The sequence below is a fragment of the Pseudonaja textilis genome, chromosome 2 (assembly GCF_049901715.1).
Source record: "Pseudonaja textilis isolate UNSWEBS1 chromosome 2, rPseTex1.2, whole genome shotgun sequence".
NCBI lineage: Eukaryota > Metazoa > Chordata > Lepidosauria > Squamata > Elapidae > Pseudonaja > Pseudonaja textilis.
This window is the reverse complement of record NC_141991.1, coordinates 149,747,196-149,771,223: the sequence shown is the minus strand read 5'-3', so window position 1 is coordinate 149,771,223 and position 24,028 is coordinate 149,747,196. Positions and strand designations below refer to the sequence as shown.

The 24,028-nt window shown below is 38.2% G+C and overlaps 1 protein-coding gene across 1 annotated transcript; it reads right to left on the bottom strand.

Annotated features, from left to right (window-relative positions):
* Positions 1–964: 964 nt before the first annotated feature.
* On the bottom strand, positions 965–22,928 carry DCAF15 (DDB1 and CUL4 associated factor 15). Its single transcript, XM_026711560.2, has 13 exons — positions 22,720–22,928; positions 18,280–18,377; positions 18,000–18,135; positions 15,231–15,337; positions 14,004–14,140; positions 12,311–12,481; positions 9,177–9,764; positions 6,964–7,055; positions 5,870–5,998; positions 3,124–3,209; positions 2,642–2,746; positions 2,160–2,275; positions 965–1,760 (listed from the first exon to the last, which is right to left on the bottom strand). The coding sequence occupies exons 1-13, from the start codon at positions 22,834–22,836 to the stop codon at positions 1,705–1,707; spliced, it is 1,938 nt and encodes a 645-aa protein (XP_026567345.2). The 5' UTR covers positions 22,837–22,928; the 3' UTR covers positions 965–1,704.
* Between the last annotated feature and the right edge of the window lie 1,100 nt (positions 22,929–24,028).

The following is a 24,028-nucleotide window of genomic DNA, read 5'->3' as shown; positions in this document are numbered from 1 at the left end:
AATGAGTTCACATTTCAGCCCTCGTGTGCAAAATTAAAATCAAGGTATCTGCTTGGCAATTTCAACAGGTTCTATGATGTGGATGAACTTTTGGAGATTCCCAAACTTTCTTGGCTCAATATGTCCTGAATGCTGTAGCAAACTGCCTAACAGCTCCATTTATTAAATATCTTATGCTGCCTTGCAAGGTTGCTGTGGTGCCTGCCATGGCATAGGGTTTGGGAACTGCAGATCTAAAGAAGCTCAGAGCTGTATTCCACCCTTCATACAATTTAGAGAGACAACAAATAGCAGGGAGGAATAAATCCATTTCACATCTGAAGTCATGTTTAAAAATTCATCTTCTGGGGCCCTATCCCAGCAGAGCTATTTAGATAGGATGAATAAAATTGATGTTTTACATAGCTACTTCAAATGGAATGAGCATAGCCCTTAAAGGATTTAATGCCATTTGGCTCCCTTTTGCTATTTCTCAGTTGTTGTATAGTGTGAAGTAGAACACATTTATATTAAACTTCTTAAGGCTTGAAATTCCTATAGTGGTATTTTTACTAATATATGAATTTTATTCATGAGGACCGTTACCTCTGATTCAAAGTGAAGGCTGCCAATGAAAGGGAAATGGTGCTCTCACACCCATCCTAAATTTTAATTATCATCTTTTAAGACAATGTTCTTTTGGACATTATGAAAAAGTATTCATAATTATAGTTATTTATACTATCTATTCAGAAATCCCTTACTCCAACTGGGCAAATGGACAGATCACCTAGGTGCATCATGAAAAAAAGAATGTATGATGATAGCCATGATGGAATGTTCTTGTATAACAAGCAGTAAGTATCTAAAATCTGCACACACTTTCCAGATAAACATTCCATGTCGACCGGTGTGAAATTTCTGTTGTGATGCTGTAATTCCTATTGAGTTTTTCATGAAAGAGGAAAAGAAACAACAAGAGTTAGTCTCAGTTTAAAATATTTATTGCAGGAAATAAAACCTGCTGGAGAGAAAACAGAGAAAACATTTGTAATCAGTCCACTAGGTATGTGAGGTGGGGCGGCATTTATGTTCAGGAAGGAAAAAATGGATAAAGTAACAAGTACAAAATGACACTGAAACAAGAAAGGGATTTGGTCTCCTTAAACAATATTGTTGCCTTGGAATAATTTGTTCTTGCATTAGAGCAGGCCTGTCCATGGGCCAGATGCGTCACACGCTGGCCATTCTCACACTCGGTTTAGCGAAGGGGGGAACAGTCCTGATATGTCACATGACAACGCTGTGACAACACAAATTTGACACCCCTGCATTAGAGGGAGTGAAATCTTACAAGATATTCTCACCTATCCCATTTGTAGCTTCACCAAATACAGATTTCTATAGAAGGTTAAACAGCTACTTTCTGCTTTTTCTAAATCAGCTGAAGCTGAGCCATCCTAAACAATAATCCTAGTATGCAAGGAAAAGTTTGTTTTTCAGAGTCTCAAACCTCGCTTTTTCACATATACCCCCCCAACAACGACAAGGAAGAGGAGGATGTGTTTCTATTCACAAAATCTAACGTTTCCAAGATTATCTAGGCAACATATACTCTAAAGAAATGGGAAAATTAAAAATGTTTAACAAGGAGGTAGTTGAATTGGACATACACTTATGGCAAAAAATGAACAATTGTTGTAAGTTTTGCTTCTGAATCAGATCTCACAAGACAATCCATGTGTAGCGCTCATTGTCTGCTAGGAATTTTAACGAGCAACCTGCAGTTACAAAAAAAAAAAAAAAGAGTTTGCCAGGAGTTAGTGTCCTTGAAATACAGGTCCATCCAAAACTAACTACGTTATAAAGTCACCTTGGATGGAATTTCTGGAAATCTGCTATCTGAAATAAGAAACTAAGATAGTAATTGATTGCTGATACTTCATGGGCCATGATCATTCAGAGATTCAAATCTCCAAAAATCCAGAATCAAGACAGATGTCTACACTCTTTAACATTACAAATGTTATATAAAAAGTATCCTAATTTTTTTTTCATAAAGAATGTCAAAGACAGAAAGCACCAAACATTTCTTTGATTGAAGACTGGCTATTATGTCAATATTGGTCAGCCAATTGAATCCACTGATTACAATGAAACTTTCACAAGACCGAAAATACCTTTGTGAAGGGCTTCATTGGTCATTCGGTTGACATAACGAACACTGCTCTCTGGTACCAGCCACTTCATTACCATATCCACGCAGCTTTTCCGGTAGGAGCTCCACACACTGCCACTGAGAGGAGGAACTAGGGTTAGTTAACAAGCCCAGAGTTCACACATGGATAATTTTGATACAGCATTTAGAATCATGGAAAAATACTAATCAACTTGCCCTCAAATGTAAGATCATCAGAACAAGTGACAGATTATATTCCCTATGTTCCTTTAATTTTGCCACTATATAATAATGATCGCCATTCACTTCCATCAGGAGACATGGAATGGTACCTTTTGAAAATGTTTGCAGAAATGAAAATATGTCTGAGGAAAGAGAGTTGAAGGGCTGATTTTCATTAGAAAGATTGCAATAGAAAAATGGTTAAAAAAAAATCAAGGATAAATATACCCCCAGAAAAATAATAGGTCAACCCTGTCTTACCTGGTCTGCCCTTTGACTTCTGTGAGATCACCTACACTGACAGTGACAAAGATGCCGGTATTCAGATCCCATGCCACTTTGAGGCTGGTGTGATATGTCTTTGGTCTGCAGATGATAGTAACAATTAGAAGACTAAGCATCCAATACACTCAGACAAATAATACACCTACTTATATCAACATTTTCCCAACTTTATACAACAGTCGCTCCCAATAAATATTTTGCTCATATAGATAGCATATATTGTCTCCAAACATTTTGAGAATGTATTTTAATACCTGGGATATATAATTTTAAATTTCTGGTAGAAGTGCAGACCTTCAGATTTGTTCAGTGCTTCAGAATATGCAGAAGCACTTGGGAGTTTTAAAGTAGTTGTGCCTTTTTGCAGAATTGCAACGTTGCTGCAGGAAGGCTTGTGCAGCAGACATACAATCTTGGAAACAAATCCAAAGAACTGTCTAGCCTGGCACTGGACTCACCTAAGCTGTCCCTCTTCATCTGGAGAAGGAAATGCAAGCAGTAAAAGTCCAATATTGATAATGACTTGATTGGTCTCTGGACATACCTAAAAGACATAGTTAAAAGAATTGAATAAGCTGCATTCGGCTGGAGGACAAGGTTCTATTCTTATCTAAAGGGAACCCAAGGTTAAAACTGAAAGGAGCTTAAGTAAACAAAGGGTTGTTCTTAAATCGTTCATGTCCCTGTGCTATATATGAGACATGTAGTTTTTTAAATTCTCATAAACCGAAAAGAAATATACTAAGCAGGAATTCTTGAATTTCAAAATATCAAAATATAAGTCATTAGCTATTGGCTGTTCCTAACATCTAAGTTTTTATTGAATGAGTAATAAAATGTTTTCCTACTCTGCCCCTTACTAGTCAGACTTCTCTGAAGTAATTCTCTTTTCTACTCAAATCAGCCATTCTAAAATGGCACAAATAAAAACTTTATGTGAACAAGTGATCTGAGTGATGAGCCAGCAATCCACAATAAAATAATCACACTATTAATATCAAGGAAATGCTGCCTGTACAACCTTATTCCAAATTTTACTCCTTTTACTATTTCAATCTACATAAGTCATAAACTGTGAGGCTCTTAGGTCACCTTGAACAGAAAAGGTTAGAACGGACAAGAGACAGTACATCTGGCACCGAATACAATGAGGCAATAGAAAGTATGCTAGAGCTTTTAATTAAAACTTGGCACTATTGATCAGCATAGTCAACATGAAGCAAATTGGGAATATTTATCTTCTAACTAATGATACAAATATGACTCAGAGCCCTGCTCCACAGAAACTGATTTTTTTTTAAAATGTTATTTCTTTGTTCCAATAAATTAGACTGCTGAGAATTTTTTTAAATAAGAACAAGTCAATATAAGCTCAATTCAGTTGTTGAGTTGATCCCAGTACTGTACTTGTTTGCGCTGCTGTTGTAGCTTGATCAGATGTTGTCGCCCTGAATTGATATTGTGAGCCAATTCACCCCACTATGTTACTGCTGGAAGAGATAGCTAGCTTTATTATTCATGCCTGCCTGATTTCCACATTACACAATCATCATGCATTATAGGAAGTTCTGGAAAACTGCCAGAAGAATTGAAGTTTTTATAGAGTTCCACAATTTGTACAATATAGAGTTTTTTTAATAGAGTTCCACAATTTGGATTTCTAGTTCTAGACACTAAAGGAAATTCTCATATTTTTTATTCTTTAAAAACTGTGAGGCTTTTCAAAGGAGCATTTTTTCATAAATCAGAGTGGATATTATCTGTTTGTTTATCTATCGATCATCTATATCTGTTCCAACTGCAAACATGAGACTCTTTTATTCTCCTGAATAACTAAGCTTTACTCTCCAGTTAAATACACATGTATGTTAGTCTCTTAAATATAAGTTATTTTGAGAATATATGTTAAAAGACAACATAAAATGTAAATAGCATTTTATATCTCATCTTAACTATATGATCTTAAGAATGTAAAAATACATTAATTATTAAGCATTTTAATAAAATCTTCCAGAGGTAGAATACAACTCCCAGAACCCCCATTTACTAATGCAATCAGCATCACAAATATGACAAGAGTTAAGTGGTCTAACAATTCTAAGGGAGGTATGTTGGGAAAAGTCTGGTCTAGAAAACTGTCAATTTGCACCATTTTTATTTATACCATGTCACATCCTTAGGGAGTCCATTTCCACCCTCTTTTAGACAGACCGACAGCAGTTTGCCTCATACCCACTCTGTAATCAAAACTATTGGAAAACAAATCATGACAGGTATGGACCAATTTTGTGAACAGTAAGGGCCTTAAGATTAACAGAAGTGGAAAGGATCTTGTAGGTCATCTAGTCCAACCCCCCACCCAGCAGGAGACCCTACATCTGTGATCGCAAACCTATGGCACGTGTGCCAGAAGTGGCATGCAGAGCCATCTTTGCTGGCACGCAAGCTGTCGCCCCAGAGCTGGTCCACTGCGCAGGCGCCTGTGCCACCCACCCACCAGCTGATTGTTGGGTAGCTGCCGTGCCTGGGGGGAGCAGATGCATGCGCAGAAACGTGGGGGGGTCACAGGCGCAGAAATGCGCATGCAAGGATGGAAAGGTTAGCCATCACTGCCCTACGCCATTTCTAACAAATGGCAGTCCAATCTCTTCTTGAAAGTCTCAAGTGATGAAGCTCCCACAACTTCTGAAGGCAAGCTGTCACACTGGTTGATTGTTCTCACTGTCAGAAAATTTCTCCTGATTTCCAGGTTAAACCTCTCCTTGTTCAGTTTCCATCCATTATTCCTTGTCTGGCCTACAGGCGCTTTAGAAAATAGCTTGACCCCTTCCTCCTTGTGGCAGCCCCTCAAATATTGGAACTCAAATATTATTTAAGGATTTTTTTTAAAAAAAAAAATTGGGTTGAATTAAAGCCATTTCAAGCTATGTTGACACTCAAGGGGACAGGGATAAACTTACAAGTCAATACTCAGCACTCTGACTGAAGGTGCTTATATAGTGAATAATAGCCAAAAAGAATTTAAGTATCTTAAGTTTATTTAACTAAACCCCTTTATTTTCAAAAACAAATAAAAAATCTGAAAGTGTCTTTTCTCAAATATCAGACCTGGAGAACAGCATCTGCATTTTTTAATGAATCAAGAAGCAATAAACATGACGTTCTCAAATAAGGTATCATTAAACAAATCTATCATATTCCTACCTCCAAGATGACAATGTCATAGTCACTGAAGGAACAAAACTGCTTGGACCATGAAGCATCATTTCGAATCACTTCATTAATAACATATTCAAAATCCAAAGTCAGCTGCTCCACTGTTAAATATTGGCCCTGGAAAAGCAGAAAGATAGCAGTGAAGAATCTGTATCAGTACTTTCTGGCATAGCTTGCTCCTTAGCAAGAAAGCATTTAATTTTTGGAAAGTCATTATACAAACAAATATAATTGCTCCTGTTTACACCTCTAACATTGAATCAATACTCCTCTATCCCAATTCATTTTTTCCTATCAACAAGCTATCTTGTGCAAAATCTCAAAAAAACTACTAGCCAAAAAAATCTGACATAATTGAGCGCAATATGACATCACAAACAAGACATATTGGATGTACATCGTTAATTTCAGACTACCACAGAGGGCTTAAAGTTCTGCTTAAAATTTAGCATGCTGTTATGGCAACAGTTGCCTAAATATTATAGCCAATATTTTTCTGCACTTTGATTGATTTGCTTTTCATATACAGAATGCCTCCTCTCTGATCTGGACAGAATCGATCTCAAAAACTATTTTAAATTGAAGTTCTAAAATTTCAGTTAAAAAACAGGGGAAATTTTCCTTCCAGAACAGATTCAAACTGTAATTGGAATGCAACACAACATATAAAGGACAAAAATATTACTTCTGAAATCCAGGAACCACACAGATAAATAAGCTAAACTAAAGACTGTTTCCTGTTTAAAGATTGAACATCTTTCTTGTTTTGCTGAAAAACAAGCTGATACCATTTAAATAATCCCTCAATGAGTTCGAGCTTCCTAATGTAAAACCACTATATTCCAACTAATCAGGGTGTTCTGCAAAAAAACATTTTTGGTATGTATACTTCAATAGAATGAGACCCAACACTGGATAAAACACATTTTTTTATGTGCAAGTAATAAAAAACACAAGAAAGGAAGTAATGAAAAAATAATAATGAGGTCCCATTTCCTTAAGAATAATTATTTAGTGGTCTTTCTCAAACAGAGTAGCATTTCCTTCTCTCAGATCAGAAGATTCCTAGAAACGGCTCTTACCTCACAAACAGCCTTCTCCTTCAAGAGCTTCAAATTTCTTCCTAGGAGATCTGTCACAACAAATGGTAAGGAGATTTTGTCATCTTCATATTCTGAAATAAAAGATAAGATAAAGTTAAAAAAAAATAACCATAGAGCTTCAGAAGAACATCTTCAAAAATATCCTTTACAAAACACTGAAGAACAGAGAATAAAAAAGGGAACCAAAACCAGAAGTAAATGTATTGGAACAGGATGCTTTCAAAGAGATCCTGTCTCCCCTTTGATTTTCTAAGGTTAATGTGATTATTATTCCAAAACATTGAATAGTCACTAGTAGACCTTTTTTTCAAATGTGTTACATTAATTTCTTTTCATATTTTGTAACTACCAATTCCATTTACTAATATTTTTGCTTTGGAAAATTTATTAATAAATTTATAAGATTTGTGTGCTGCCTCAATCAAAGTAAAATATCCTATCACTAGCATACAGGACACCTTTGTATCAGTAATTTATGTTTTTAGTATTTTTGAACAGGCAAAGTGTTTTCACTGTAAAATAGAACTGACTGACTTCAGCATGCAGTTGTCTACTTGACTAGTTTCATCATCAAAAATATTTATTTTTGTTTTCTGAATTAGTTCTGGCAGGGTACCATGACCAAATATGCAAAAGAACACACTTTGTGAATGTATTCTGAAAAACAACCAGTCAGCATTAACCTTTCCTACTTTGCAATTTTTAAAATACCTCATAAACTATGCTGTATTGAAGAAGAACTTGTGACTACAAATAATAATATTTAAAAAGCAACACTTACTGGTTATATGGGAAAAAAACTGTTCCACAAATCTGAACATATACCAGTTCTCATTATTAAATTTATAAAAGCAAATCAGATACACTCCAGTCAATGTATCACTTTTTGCATATTCTAATTACATACTAATGATAAAGGGCAAAAATGGATACACCAAGTATTTAAATATATTTCAGGGTTAATAATGCACAGGCTGAAATTTTAGTTTTTAAGAAAATCAGATATTTTATCAGCCAAGAAATTGACTGATAGGCTGATTAACAATTGGTTTCTCATGAGTAAAACAGAGACATTAAAAGCTAGAAAAAAAAATCAAGGAAAACAAAATTAAAGGGATAAAGCAAAGCAACTGGAAGGAAATAAGTTTTTCTCAGTTTTTTCTGGTCTTCACACATTGGCAGGCAATCCAATATTATAACAATTCACATTGGCAACAAAAGGAAAAAAGTGTGAACGCCATAGATGGCCAGATGCATACGATGTCTTTTCAAACAGCACGACTATGTTAGACAATCAGAGAAGATCAGATGTCTCAGAATGGCAGAAATTTCCTCCTAGACAAGTTGTGAAACCCATGCATTCAAAAATACTGTGGTTGTTCACCATTCACATTTTACAGAAAGCAGTGCATATGTATGCATGTTACACAAATTTAAAAAAGATGTTTCAGGTTATATGAAATAACACCCACAGAATCTATACTATCAAGACTCTTTCCTGTAACTTAAAACCTATAACTGATATGTTACCTTAAGATAATTATGCCAACATTCCTGCCTAATCGATTCAAATCACAGAGCACCAAATTTGATTTTTTGCACATATATTTGATCATACATTCAGTATGATCCAGAATAACTCTTAACTGTGGATATTACTAAGAGAGTTATAAACTACAAGCCGCAGCAGGCCCAACCATTATGAATGAGTCACTGTTATATGTATTAGCTGTTACACAAATAGAATGCACAATTAGGATTCAAGCCTCAGAATAGTTCTTCGGTGTTACATAGAAACAAGACATAACAGCAACTTTTAAATCTGTTTCATTATGCTAGATATTTCAGATAAAAAGATTCCTCAGGCGGTTATGCTACACACCATCTGATCTTCTGCTAACCTTAACTGAAAAGGATGGGTGAAGTGAGAAAAGAAAATTCATGTAGTAAAATGTGACACAATGAGGAGGAAGCCTTTGTTTACAGCTAGGCAATTGAGATGGTGCAGGAAACATTCCCAAGGTTGGAGGAACTAGCCTTCCTGCGTTCAAACAGAAATTCACTTAGTACCTATAGGAAAGAGTGCCTATCCACTGGGGAATATGGAAGCATTTTCTTTATGAACTTTGGCTCATGCCTGCAAATCCTGTCAGAAATTAGAAACCTACTACCACTGTCTTCCCCACACTCACCATCCTCTGCCTCGGAAGAATCGTTGGGCTCCAAGACATAACGCAGTTTGGTATAGTTCACATAGCCTGGCTCAGCTGGCAGACTCTCCAGTTCAAAATTGGCTATGAAAGATTCTTTGGGGGAGCTCCCTATATCAGAAACGCTACTGGTTCCAGTAGACGATGTAGAACTCTGAGCCACGCTGCCATGTAAGCAAGATTCCAAAGTCTTCCTCAGATCCCAAGAGCCTAAAGTATCCTGCCGCAGAGCCCCAGAGTCAAGGAGGCACTTGAGTTCACTGCCTCCTCCTGCTGCTGCCGCTTCTTCTTCTACAGGTGCACTGCCTCTGGCTTCCTTGGCCCTTCGGAAGATGTCTGCAACAAATTCCTTTGCCATAGCTACAGCAGGTGAAATGTGGGTATCTATGTCCTGTGGAGGTACAGCAAGAGTCAATGGAGTCTCATTCTGGCAAGAGCAGTTGTCTTTTTCCAACCCTTTCTCTAAGCCTTCAGGACAATGTGAGATAAGGGATGTGTGGTTCACTTCCACAACAGGGGCCCGGGTCTGGCGACTCCTGTCATAAAGAATTTGGCAGAAGTTGCTATCTTCTAAAAGGAAAGAACAACAGTAAAATCAGAAGTGCCACACAATTTCTACAGCATATGTTCAAGGACTATTCATAATATATTGCTGACTAAATTCTACTCAGAAACCAATACATGAATATACATGCACAAACAATCAATATGTTTGGTTGTGTCAACTATGGCCTTGTCATTTTTCCCACTGACAAGCTGGGCTTTAGTCTGTTCTCCAGCAAAGCTTTTTAAAAAATTGAAGATTACATTTTAAATAATAATAAATTGTGGCAAATGCAGGCAAAGGTAGTACCAATAGTAATAGGCACCTTGGGTGCAATCCCAAAACAACTGGAGCACCACTTGAACATCAAGTGTCTTGGTGGCACAGTGGTTAGAATGCAGTACTACAAGCTATTTCTGCTGCCTGACAGCTGCCTGCAATATGTCAGTTCAAATCTCACCAGGCTCAGGGTTGACTCAGCCTTCCATCCTTCCGAGGTGAGTAAAATGGGGACCCAGACTGTTGGGGGCAATAGGCTGACTCTGTAAACCACTTAGAGAGGACTGTGAAGTGGTATATAAGTCAAAGTGCTATTGCTATTGGCATTGACAAATTCGCCATCAGTCAATTGTAAAAATTGGCTTTACTGGGAACAGTTTCCATCCTGCGACAATATCTGTAACACCATCAAACAGCCATATCTATCTCAAATCCTCGGTAAGGATTCAATAGGTAGACAAAAATGTCAAACCCAATATAACTGTGCGATGAATAACAACAATAGGAGTCCTTCTCCTATCATATCTTACAATATTAGACAATGCTGTATAAAAAGTAGAGACCTTCAAGTTTCTGGATTCTATAATCTCCCAGTATTTGAAATGAGCACCTAATATTAGAACCATCATTTAAAAGGCACAAAATATTCTTGCGTCAACTCCGGAAATTCAGACTGCCCCTGTTGATAAAATTCTACGGAAGAACTATTGAATGTGTCATTTGTTCTTCTATAACTGTCTGGTTTGGTAGAGCAACTTCAACGGATAGTTAGGACTGCAAAAAAAACCAAAACCCAGTTGTAACCAGTCTGACTTCCACTGAGGACCTGTATACTGTTTGTACCAGAAAGAGGGCTGAGAAAACATCTACAGACCCCTTACATCCTGGACATAAACTGTTTCAACTCCTCCCCTCAACATGCCACTATAGGGCATTGCATGCTAAAAAACATTAAAAACAAATACAGATTTTTCCCTTGTGCTATCACTCTGCTAAATACCTAATTACTACAGTACTGTCTTTTGTCTAAGGATATTTACCCATGTAGTATGGCTATATTCCTATTATTCTTCTCATCTTTTCTACTACTTTCTATATTGGTATCTTATGTTTATATATTTCGTTTTTTGTATGTACACTGAGAGCTTATGCACCAGGGACAAATTCATTGTGGGTCCAATCACTCTGCTACCTCATCCTGGGGAAAATGGTTTAAGAAGTTGCAGAGAGGTGCCATGTTTGCATTTTTATGAAGCCAAATCATATTTTTGCCTTCAATTAAAAAAAAAAACTAGTTTCTTTTATCAATACCTTGAATAAAAAGCTGGAATCAACTCCAAATTGCTACTTCAGTGGTACAGGCATAAACTCTAATCTTCATAAGAAATCTAATTTTCTTCGATAGTCCTACTTCACATACAGTAAATTATGGTCTACATATTTTTATATTTTCTTAGCACCTAATAAAGCCGTCCTTTTCCTTCCAGCTTTACAAGTTGTTTTATCATACAGATTTAATTTTAAATATTCTATCATTTTATGTTTTCGGATTGATGGCTATTTTTACTATTTTCTTAATTACTCTGAAAACTGGTTGAAGTAAAAAGGTGAGACCTGCATTTAAAAAAACAACACAGAATTCAACCTCATATGGATTCTCTTTCATGATATGTTCTATTTCATTGTCAGCAGTAAATATAGAATTTTTATGAGGGATGAGTGATTTTTATTGCTATATGAATATATTAATAACACTGGCTAAATATTAGGACTATGCAAAGCATTTGGATGAAGCATTTCACGGCATGCAGCAGCACAAACCAAGTATCTCTTTTAAAATTCTGCAAGCCACTGCATCTTCTGCAAGGCTTACCTAGCTGTTTTGGATACTATATTTGTCCCTGGTATGTGTAAATAGAAAATGATTCCACTTTCTTCAGCAAAAATGATTTTTTTTGAAGTGAGGTGCTTTATTTGTGCTGCTGCACATTGGGAAACACCTCATTCAAAAGCTCTACATAATCCCAATAAATATAATGTGCAAAGAGAGGATCAAGCATAACATTACAAACACTAAGGGTTAAGCTAAAGTTCTAATAAGAAGGTATGAACTGATAGAGGTATGCGTCCCCTGTCTTGAAAAATTGGAAAAAAGTCTAACACTCAGTAAGCTAGGTCATAAAGTGGGTATGGATTCAGCAGGTTCTAGCAAGAATTCATAAAAAGGTACATCTCTCTCACACATACGCACATATATGCAAATACACATACACACACTTCTACACTCATTTACCTGATGTATGCACAGAAACAGCACAGGCAACTAGAGAATAGCTGGTGTTAAGCAGCACCACTTGGTCCTTCTTGAGTTGGAATGCTGGCTGAAATGTGGGGAAAGGATACACCACCTGGTACTTCATGTGTAGCATGAATCCATGCTGCAAACATTTGGCATTTGGGTCACCTGAGAAATATATGCAAGGGAACAAGAGAATCAAGACAAAGAAAGCTCATCAAATGGGAAAGGACTCCTTCTTAGACAGGGTTTACAGTTACTCATTTTTACTGTTGAATTATATTTTCAAGGCAGGGTAATAAGCATGTTGCACATCATCTTAAGCTATGGTATCATGCTAATTCCCTAAAATAAGATTTTTGAAGCCACTGATAAAGAGTTCACTTACAATTACAGATAGTCCTTGACTTACAACCATAATTAGCATTGGAATTTCCATCTCTAAATAATGTGGTCATAAAGAGTGACATAATGTGGTTGCATTGATTAATGATAGCAATGCTATCATTCCCAATTGCCATCATAACTCCAGATGTGGAGGTTAAGCAGAAGGCGTCCCAGCTAACAAGCATGAGGTGCCGAAGAGGGGAGAAGACGACCTTGAAAGGTTTTAGCACAGGCAATACACAAGTTGCAGAGTGCTGTAGTGTTCTGTGAGTTTAGGGAGGCTGAGGAAAGAACATGCTGCAATTCGGGAATGTCAGGACATTGCAGCTCTAGGGCTGCAAGACTGTAGCATAATGTGAAGCCTCAACCCTGGAAGCCTCAACCATCCCAGCTCAAAGCCACCAAGCCTCAGGAAGCCCCAGCAGCATGGAAATTGCATCCTGGAAAGCACAAAAAGCTTCTTGGCACACTGTGGCTCTGGGACTACAAGAAGAAGTCTCTGAGCTGAAGCGCAGTTCAAGGCTCAGCCATAGTCCAGTTCCAGCCACGATCAACCACACCACCCTATACCCCAAGACCCATGCTGCTGTGTGCTCCAATATCCTAGCAGACCTTTGCCATTTTCTGGCTTTGGCTGATGACAAGGTATACCCAGCTGGCTCCTCAGGAGGTAGCTGCTAATCATCATCGGTTCTCATAAGGAAATCTCAAAGCATGGCATAGGGGAAAAAACCTTATGCAGCCAGCAGCTGTCTCACAAAGCATCCGCCCAGCATACCTCATCATCAGCAAGAGAAAGGTGGTAGCAAACATTAGTCACATGCCATGGACTATGGAGTGCAGGGGACAAAAGGGCAGAGATGGGAGGGAGACAGGTTGGAGAGCACTGAAGTGCCACTGTAGTTTAAGTGAAGGTTGGCTGCCAAACGTCTGCATTTTGAATTTTTGGCACTGCAATGGCCATAACTTCTGGAATTGAACATAAATCCATTCAATGCTGCTGTAACTTCAAAGTCAATGAACAAATGGGTCAGAAGTCAAGAACCACCTGTATTCCCAATGATTAATGGTGCCATATAAAGGTCATTTCTCTCATATCTGAAAAACTGGAACTGAGCACAAATATGAAAATAGTTTTTAAATATTAGGCAATAATCATCTGATCATGAATTAATCCTAGAATTTTTCTCAGCTTCTACGTACTACTTTCTCCTACTTAAAATTTTAATCATAACCTTCAAAATTATTTGAAGAGTAAAATAAGGGTAAAAAATTCCCCTCTTGTTAGTAATGTTCAACTTACCTGGATGTGCAATGGCCATGTCCTGGCAACTGGGACAGTACATAAAAGGAGGCACAGCCACTGTACTGATGTAGATATCTCTATGGTTTTCATCACTTATCATCATGTTCATCAGGAGGCCATTGGCTGAACGGGTACTACCAGGACAAAAGAAATTGTGGTCATTCTCAGACAAGTCCATTTACATTTTTGGATTTATCATTTTTAGTTCTGGCTTCCAAATCAAACTCCAAATCTGTTTTAAAAGTATCTGGCAGATTTTCAAACCCTCAAATTCTGTATTTTTTGGAATATAAGACACTCCGAAGTATAAGACGCATCTAGCTTTGGGGGAGAAAACAAGAAAAAATCTGCCTCTGCCTCCCAGCAATTTGCTTCCTTGCAGCAAACAGCAAGGTCAGCTTCAGCACAGCCTGATTAGCACAAGCAGATGATTGTCGGTTGAATCGGCCTCCTGACAAGCAGCTGATTCAGGCTGCAGGGATTGCCATCGCCTAGTGCTGCCGCCGCATGCCTCATTTTCGGCCTCAGTGTGCCCTGTTTTCCACCCATTCCGATCCTTGTTACCTGGAACGGGCCAAAAATGGGGCAGGTGGAGGCTGAAAACTAAATGCGGAGGCCAAAAATGGGGCATGCAGAGGCAGCAATAGGCAATCCCTGCAGCCTGAAACAGCTGCTCATCAGGAGGCCGATTCAACCAACGATCAGCTGCTTGTGCTAATCAGGCTGTGCTGAAGCTATTTGCTGCAAGGAGGCAAATTGCTGGGAGGCAGAGGCCAAAGGGTGGGTGCTGGTGGGTGGGTGGGGCTTTGGCAACATTCGCTGTGTAAGGCACACAGACATTTCCACCCACTTTTTCTTTTTTTTTTCTTTTTTTGGGGGGGGGGGGCAAAAACCATGGCAATCCTCAATAAATTCAGTAACATTTGTTTCTAACCATACAGGAATATTGATTTAATCACTGGTAAGAAAAGGCTATGGTGTTCTGCTAAATTCCTAATATTAATTTGTAATAATTCAGAAGCTGATAGATTTGTGTTCTGCTAAGCTTTAGAGTAATGTCTGTTCCCCAAGTTTTCAAGTCAGCATCTATTTTCCTACCTATTTATCATTGCTAATATGAAACAAAAAGTATAATTTAGAATGCCTCCAAACAGAGTAAGTCTGCAGAAGGATATAGCAGATAAAGGTTTCAAACTCAAAGCTTAGTTTACTAAAGTAACATACTTGAAACCAAAAACAATGACCTTGGAGGAGTCACTGGGCCATTCACATACAGTCAAGTAAAGGTCACTATAGATTTCTTCATCCTGGAATAATCGGACCTGGCGGACCTGAAGGAACAAGAAGACTCTTATTAGATCACAGATATACTTTGACAAAGGATTATTAGGATGTACAGTAACTATGATAAAAAACCTTATTGATCTGTAACATTAATTCCAATGTGCTTTATGGTTTTATAGTGAATTGTTGTCAAATGTAGATACATGAAAAAGAAAACCAAACAATAAAAGACAGATTATGCAACCTATTATGGCTTGCTAGTTAGTTAGCATTTGCCAAGATTATGAAGCAGGGTCAAGCTTAATCTGACAAGTCCCTGGTCTACCTATTAAATTAGCAAACATTCAAGGCTAGATTTTCTCAATGAGAAAATGAAGCAGTACTACCTGAATCAAATACAGAACTACTTTGGGAGCAAGAGCAAAAGGAAAGCAGGGCCTCCATTATCCAATTTGTCCCTTCATCCCAGATAGATAAAAATTACCATGGTTGAACAAAATACTTTGCACTCCATTTGCAGAAGTTTTTGGATGTCAAGCTGTTCAAGTACATTTTGGTTTAACTGAGAATATTGTTTCAGAGGGGAATTAATACATGTCTGATCTAAATTAGATTTTAAAGCAGCTTTCTATATTGGTAGGGATGGCTGTTTTAAATTCAAATAACATCAAAATATAAATCAGCCCAGAAATCTGATAATTAACCCAAGGATCAGGCATAATCATATGAAATTATAATCAATATGATAATATGACAAGAGCCAGTTTGGGGTAGTGTTTATGGGGCTGGCCTAGAAACCAGGAGACTTGAGTTCTAAGCCTGCCTTAAGCATGAAAGCCATCTGAATGGCTTTAGGCCAATCACTCTCTCTCAGCCCAACACACCTCATAGAGTAGTTATTGTGAGGAAAATAGGAGGAGGATACAGTAGTATGTATGTCCAATACCTCGAGTTACTTATTAATAAAGGGGTTAAAAAAACTAATAAATAATAGATGACTTTTTTAATTAAAATGTTAAGTGACCTTGGTTAAAACCTCTGAGAAAATCTTGTATCTCTAAAGAAACACTGACACGTAGGCAGGTTTGCAAAATTTGGGTGTTTGTTTTTAATTTTTTACTAATGCTATTGTTCAATAAATTAGTATAATAAACTATTTGTTACCCTAAACTATATGTACATGGAAAGACTAACATACAAATGACTGAAGCTGATTATATTTTATAAAAATGCTAAAGAAGTGTGTGATTATTTTTGCTAAATTAGATTGTAAAATCCAAAGTAATTTATATAATTCTTCGGAAATGTTATCAATCTAATTTGTCAAAACTCAAACTAGGATTGCATTGATGGAAAGAGGTATTGGAAGGAAAAGTATCCAGCACAAATTCAGACAGAAGAAAATCTAGTACAATAGTCAGCAGTTTAGAATATGCTACAGCTACAATTAGCTGTCATGAGAGATTACAATGTTACTACCTCCCACTGCCCCGCTTCCTACGAAAATGGTGATTTTCCCTAGAACAAAACAAAACCCAAAATCATAATGATTTACTCCTGCAATTGGTTTGAAAATGATTTTTTTAAAAAATCAGTTTTTTCAGAATTATTCTTCAGAGCTGAAGCAGCTTCTTGAATGAGAAGCAAAACATCTTCAAGCAAAAAAAATAAAGTCCAGTTGCCTTTTGAAAAAGCACCTTTGGAAAAGCCATGATCTCGATGACTAAGAATCTCCACAGATAGAATTATTTTACTTTATAATATGGCACATACAGAAAAGAAGAAATGTAAATCTATTAAATGAATTGTGGTGTGGGGAGGACAAAAAAGTTGGAGTAAAAGCTATGCATGTTCTTATTTTGGAGATGTTTTTCTTTGTAATTGTTCTTTTTCTGCTACCTTTAATATCAGCTACTACGACGTTTAATCTTCTCTACATATTTTGTTTAAAATGTAACTGTTGTCTAGTGTAATCCAACATTTTAATCACTAGACCACAATGGGTTTTTAAAAAAAACTTTGGTAGTGCTATCATCTTCTAGCAGCTTACTAATTCAATACATTCAATTGCTTTATGAGTTATAGCTCCTTGTTTTAAAGGAAAAATAAAAAAATACCACAAACACTTATTATTAGAAAAATAAAATTCTCTGGAATAGATTACAAAGAAAGCTTCCTATCTAATTTTGAATGACATAAAAGTAATATATGAAGATGAGAAACAAACACAAATGTCCCACCCCAGGTTTTCTTGATTATCCACCAGAAACAAGCCTATAAACTACAGACACAAGGCATTACCATTTGTTTTTCTAATATGACTTTCTTTTGTTAGGCAAACTGAAGCCCTTCATACACACATTTCAAGAAATCAATATATGATGGGTCACTAGGAAACGTAAAACCACATCAAAGCAAAAATTCAGCAGGAACATTCCGCTCCTATACCTGTTACTACTCTGCTCCTCTCACAAATCAGAGCTTCCAACCATTTTATATGAGTCCACTCAAAACTCCACACAAGATTTACTTTTGCAGCTTCAGTGCAACAAAAAACATTCAATTGTTTTAATTCTTCTATCTTTTGAGCTGTTTGAATTTTTCAGAGAGCAAAAATTAAACTTGGGCTTAATACAAAAGGTCAAACTTTGTAACTGAACAAGATAGATATCTCAGTCCTGTATATATAATGTGTAGTGCAGTCCATACCATTTTTAGTTTGCTGTGAACATTGAACTCCCACCAATAGAGATGGTAGATGTAAAAAGAGAAATCGTCATCCCCACTGCTACTAGTATAAGACAAGACGTATCTCCCACACTTAGAGAATCCAAGGAAAATGTGTCTGCAAGGCAACAAAAGGCAAGCCAGGGTGAGATTGCAAGATTTTCAAACAAGTTATGTAAACGAACAGTTAATCACCTCACACCAGGGGAAAATAATTAATCCATAGCAATTTTTTTAAAAAAAGATTTGAATATAAACTTACCCAGCACATAGGAAATGTTCATCAACAATGCTCTTCAGAGATACACATACTCTGGGTGGCAGCTTACGAAAGAGACGAGGTGACAACTGACCACTGATCTGTAAACAGGCATCTATAAGTGTGTGTGTATGAGAGACACGTATAGACGTACTTATGCTGTTATGTATCAGAAGAAATGTATCAAAAGAAACATACATATCAAAAGAAATGAAATGGTTTATAAAAAATATTAATTTATCCATATGTCAAATTTGAGTAGAAATTACAATGCAACAGAACACATGCTCAATGGGAATCACAGGGATAGTCGTTCATGGAAGGGATTTATTTCGGTATTTACAATCAATGACTTCTAAAGAGAGTGCACTGAATCTAGCCTGAGCAAATGCCCTGCAATGTCCATGCTTAATTAGGGATTGGGAGTAATCACTTGGATTCTGTGTAAAAGACTGTAAAAGTCCAACACTGAGGCTAAATTAACATCTTGTTGCCATTTTGCATCTACAATATTTCTTTCAATGAATTTTTTGCCTAATCATATCCCATCCTTTATACATTGCCTTATTGGATATGCCATAGGCTGCCAGTTTTTCTCTGATGACTATCTTCCAAGTAGATTGTAAGTTATCCTGGCTCACCAGAAATGTCAGACTTGTTAGTGATTTTAGCCTATACTTAAAGGTAATAAACTAGAATCCTGGCTTCTATCCTTATAATTCCCAGTTCTAATCTTAATGTTGCATTTGACATGAGATGCTACTGGTTGACATGATTAATCTTAAAAATTGGGACTGTCCCTTCTATGCTGCAGCTAATTAAGTAAGATCCCAGTTGAATCCCATATAACAGTGGTATCATAATTTTAACCTCAGTTTTAGTTGAATGTAGTGTACATCTTCAGAGGAACAAAAGGACAGCAAAGTGGTGCTACTCCTTTGAGCAACCTGCAAAGTAACTCCCAAGTAGTCAAAGCATTTGACTTGTTCTATGTTACTACCTTTAAGCTGCCTATTATGAATTTTAGGTCATTTATTAAAGGCCATAATTTTTGTTTGTTGATAATATCATTTTTTCTTTTTCATATTGTTGAGCAAATGATCTCTATACATCCCTATCACAAACAGTGACCAAAGAACCATAAAGGAAAGGTGTATATTGAAGTTGCCTTTGTTGACACGTTGCATAAGTGAGTTTACATAAAATTAAAAATTGACTTCCTCTCCATTCACCCCCCTCAATTAACTGTGAATGAATTAGTAACAAAAAGACAAAAACGGTGATCCTCTTATACAAGAATCAGTAAATGCATTCAAGACTAATGAAAAAAGAACATCAAGCAAAGTGGGAAGTTATACAAGTTATACTATAATACTACTCGTAGCATAATTGTCTGTTATTTATTTTTATCTTACATCTAAATATGCACACAATTCCTATCCTCAAACAATCATGCCTAATCAGTTATCCAGAGAAAAAAATAATTTGGCCATAATTAATGACTGAATGATTGAACTAGGCTGGAGTTTTGCTGGTTTAAGTCCAGCTCTGAAGGTATGTCCACAAGCCCCTTATTTGAGACAATCTAAAACGTTAAAAACAAGATCACAATTATAATGAAAAAAAAATAGAAAAAATGGACATCTGGTAAAAAAATCAACATCACCTCAAATACGCACCAAGGGCCTACCACCCAACCTAATCCAAAGCCAGATTTTAAGGCCTGTTTGAACAATGCTAGGATACAGGCAATACAAATCTTTGAGTGTAGCTCATAAAGAAGAGGTGTGATACATGAGCATTCTATGGCATGCCCATAAGTGCTGTGCTGCCACATTCTGGACCAGCCTCAGCTTTCAAGTAGTCATCAAAGAGCAGCCATGTATTACAATAGTATATAGGCAAAATGATTATGAAAACATGACTATCTTGGGAGATACCTGATCACGAAATTGGAATAACACACAGATTAAATCTATGAGAAACCTTTCCTGACTATAGCTGCCACCTGCTCTTTGAGTAGGAGCAGAGTCAAAAAAACAACAACCCACCCAATAAGTGCACCAACGCCAAATAGACAAGTGCAAAGAGGTAGTTAACAGTCACTCTATCTTGCTAGGGTTGAGCTTGAGTCTATTTGTCTTCATCTAGATCCCCACAGCTGTCAAACACTATGCACATACCTCCACAGCATTATTTGGTCACTTATAAGCCATCTCTGTCCCTATCTGAAACATGACTGAAGCATGACCAGACAATCCATTTCCTCCAAGGCCCTCTGAGATAATAGTCTACTTTCTCAGCAAACATTCCAAGAAAGGGAAAGTTAAAAGACTAGACAAAAGTTGTCCAGAACTGTTAGCTCCAGGAGTTGACATACCATTGCCACTTTCAAAGCCAGCAGAATTATCACCATCACCTGGAACTCACTACTATAATATAGTATTGAATATCAATAATGAGGTATTAAGTCAAGAATTCTGTCCATTTCTTCAGGAGTTAAAGATTAAAGCTCACCACAAGTAACCAGGCATCACCTCTGCAAGTCTTGCCCAGTTGGAGTCCAGGTCCAAGTGAATCTGAGTTATTTTATCCACCAGAAAACTATTATTTACAGTGGCTATGCACATAGCTTATGACTCTTTTCTCAGCAGATAATTGGTCATCTTGAAAACAGGAATTGTCTGGCTATCAAAGGACACAACAAAAGCAGAAAGACAATATTTTGCAACTCTAAATTCCACAGTGTATTTCTTGATATGGACTTTCATTTGTACTTGGTTGGATTCACTCTTGGCTTTCTACCAGCAGTGCTCTAGGCATTTCTTCTAGTGTTTCATTCCCTGGAGTTCCTCAGAAAACCAGGAGCACCATAGGATCAATGCACAGTGAGAGGCTGCATAGGAGCAATCTCATCCAAAACTTTCATCAAATGTCCATTTCGGCAATAACTAAAACTTCGACTAAACTGTCCAGTAGATCCTCTGGGAAAAATCAGAGGGAGAGGGAGCAGTGCTGATAGGTTGAAGAGCAACCAGAGAATGGTAAGACCATAGATAAGGACTGTAGTTGCAACATAACCTTCCAATACCAGATTATGTTGTAACTACTACACCAATCCCCCCAAAAATCACACCTTCTGTGCAACCCCTGGCACACATTGGACCTTCAATAATTAGGGACACATATATGTCTGCCATTAAACCCTGAACTGCTCCAGATTCAATGTCATCAGGGAGCAAGTTAAAGTCCAAACTTGTTTGGAGTTGGGCAGTATCAAACCGAATACATAAATGCTTTGTGTACTCCACCGCCAGCCAAATCAGCAACAGCTCAGCTAGGGAAGCTGGTAGAGCAGCACAAATCAAACTGCTGCCTGGAGCCCAACTTAAACTATAATGTCTCACATCTGGTTAACTGCAGAGCAAAATCTCTGAAAGCTATTAAGACATCCCAAATGACACTCACAACCCCAACTCAGTTTTTCCTGGGATTACAGCAGCTACTAAACTTGAAAGCAAGGTGGACATATCTTTAAGAAAGGAACTCCCCCTTTGAGGCCACCCAAGCATTAATATGCCAAACTGGTTGCCTTACTTGTGACCAAATCATAAACAAGGGTGGCTTTATTACATACTGAACTCATACTTTACAACAGCATTCAGGGTCCTGGGCACCAAGGATCCAGTGACCTGGCATCCAAAACGATTATTGCCACTTGCCCTCAGATTTCCACCATATTGGGTTTAATCTGCCATGACCTTGATGCCATGACCAGACCCCTCTCCATCCACCCCCACCCTGCAGTCATTCTCGTCCTCCTCCCAGGGCATGGAACACAGCCAACTACACACACACACACACCACCTTCACTCCTCCAACAGATCGTAAGGGCCTCCCCAGTTACTCCTGCACCCAGCAACGGAGGAGGCGCTACCTGCCTTGGTCAACCTACCAACCGACCAGTCACACCTTCCCTTCCCGGTCCTCCACAAACCAACCAGTGTTGGTCAGAGGTCGTGCCCACGTCAAGGCCCCCTCCTCAGTTTCTCCAGTCAGCGCAGAAAGAAAAGTCCGGTGAAGCAGAACCCGAGACTGATAAAAGGAAAAGAGTTGAGAGGCTGAAGGGCTCAGGCGAGTAATGAGCAGCCTCACACCCGGACTCCGCTGCCAACTTCTTCCTACGGTACCTCGAGTCCTTGGCCGCTGTGGATCCTCGTGAGAGAACCCAGGCGCCCCCACTGCCAGACAGCGACTCCGGCGGAGCCGCCGACACCAACCGGGCATGGGCCACGCAAATTGCTTCCACCGTTATGCTCGAAACGGCTTTATCGACGCCTTCCTTCTTCCATTAATTCCACACTGGCCCTCTCACCACCCTGCTCCAGCCACAGCACCCAGACGCATCCGTCCCTTTCCCCTCCAGTTGCTATTGCCATTCACCTTGATGCGCTCGAGCTGCCTTATGACGTGCTCCCGCCGAGCCCCGCGTCCCAACTCAGCCGAGCCCCTTTTGCCTCCCGAGGCGGCGCCCCGCTCTGATTTCGAGCTCGGCGCCATTTTCCTCTACCTCCTCTGCCGTTCGTCGCCACGGCCCCCCTCCCCTCCCTCGAGTGAGCGCCTATGCCGACGCTATCGCGCCCTTGCTGATTGGCCAGCCTTCACACGTGAGCAAGCGTCAATTGCAGCTCGCGCGAAACTTCATTTCGTCCCTCGGTTCTCATTGGTAAATATAGCTGTCTATCATCTTGCTCCCACCCCACGGATGAGTGAGGTCACCGTTTAAGCGCGCGCGCTCGTGCCTAATCTTTCGCTGAATTTCGATTGGCGAAATTGCCTTTCAGTTTCGGAAGGGAAAGCGACTGGGGCTACGCCTCCCTGAGTTCTCAGATGCAACTCAGGGTAGAAAAAGACGTAGAGAGGGGAAGTATCTTGTTGCCGTAGTAACATGGCTTGGCCAGGGCATCCTGTCACGCAAGGACCTCAGCAGAGGGTACTCTGGATTGAGAAACAGGAGGCGTTATTGAGTTCTGTGGTATTAGAATATGTTTCTGTGGTTTCACATGAAACCATATTAAACAAAATGATGGAATATGGAGCAGAAGCTTAATGCATGACAGAGAGCGGGTTTAGCGGAGATTCTTCTAATTTCTCTAACTTGCAGAGAACCGGATATTTACCCAAGCCTTAAATTCCGCAAAATAGATGGTTAAACCGTTTGATTCTCTTTGCTTTGCATGACTTCTATTTAATCTGATCTTCGTGGGAATTTTGTAATCGTTAATTGCCTTAACTTGCTGTCTTTTATTTTATGGACCTGCTTCTACCGGTATTTGCAATGCCATGATAACATCAAAGATTACTAACCCATTTTATATTATTTAAGTGTGTCTTGTACTGATCTGGGTGCCCAAGGTAAATCACAGTAATTCTTTGTATTAAAAATATTTATTTCTCCCAAACTGCACAGGCTCCCACTTGATTATTGTAAATGATGAAGCTAGTTCTTCTTAGTCTAAATAGATGTGTGTTATTAAAAATGCATATATGATTGGTGAATAAAAATTCACACTTGATGTTCACCGCTGCTACACTTTATAGACTTATTGTGCTACTTGCCTTATCTAATTTTTTGAAATAAAATATGTTTAACTAAAAATAACAGAAGTTGACAACTTGATGTATTTTTGAATACACATTTTTTGAACTTTATTAAAGGGACCACCTGAAGTTTAGAGAACTGCATTTATTC

What these genes read in the sequence shown, in the direction of transcription:
- DCAF15 (XM_026711560.2), bottom strand. Translation starts at nt 22,836, where the DNA reads ATGGCGCCGAGCTCGAAATCAGAGCGGGGCGCCGCCTCGGGAGGCAAA. An exon ending in GTCATTGTTTTTGGTTTCAA is followed by an intron (nt 14,141 to 15,230) that starts GTATGTTACTTT and finishes TTGTCCTGGTAG; the next exon opens with TACCCGTTCAGCCAATGGCC. An exon ending in CAATGAAGCCCTTCACAAAG is followed by an intron (nt 1,761 to 2,159) that starts GTATTTTCGGTC and finishes TTGTAACTGCAG; the next exon opens with GTTGCTCGTTAAAATTCCTA.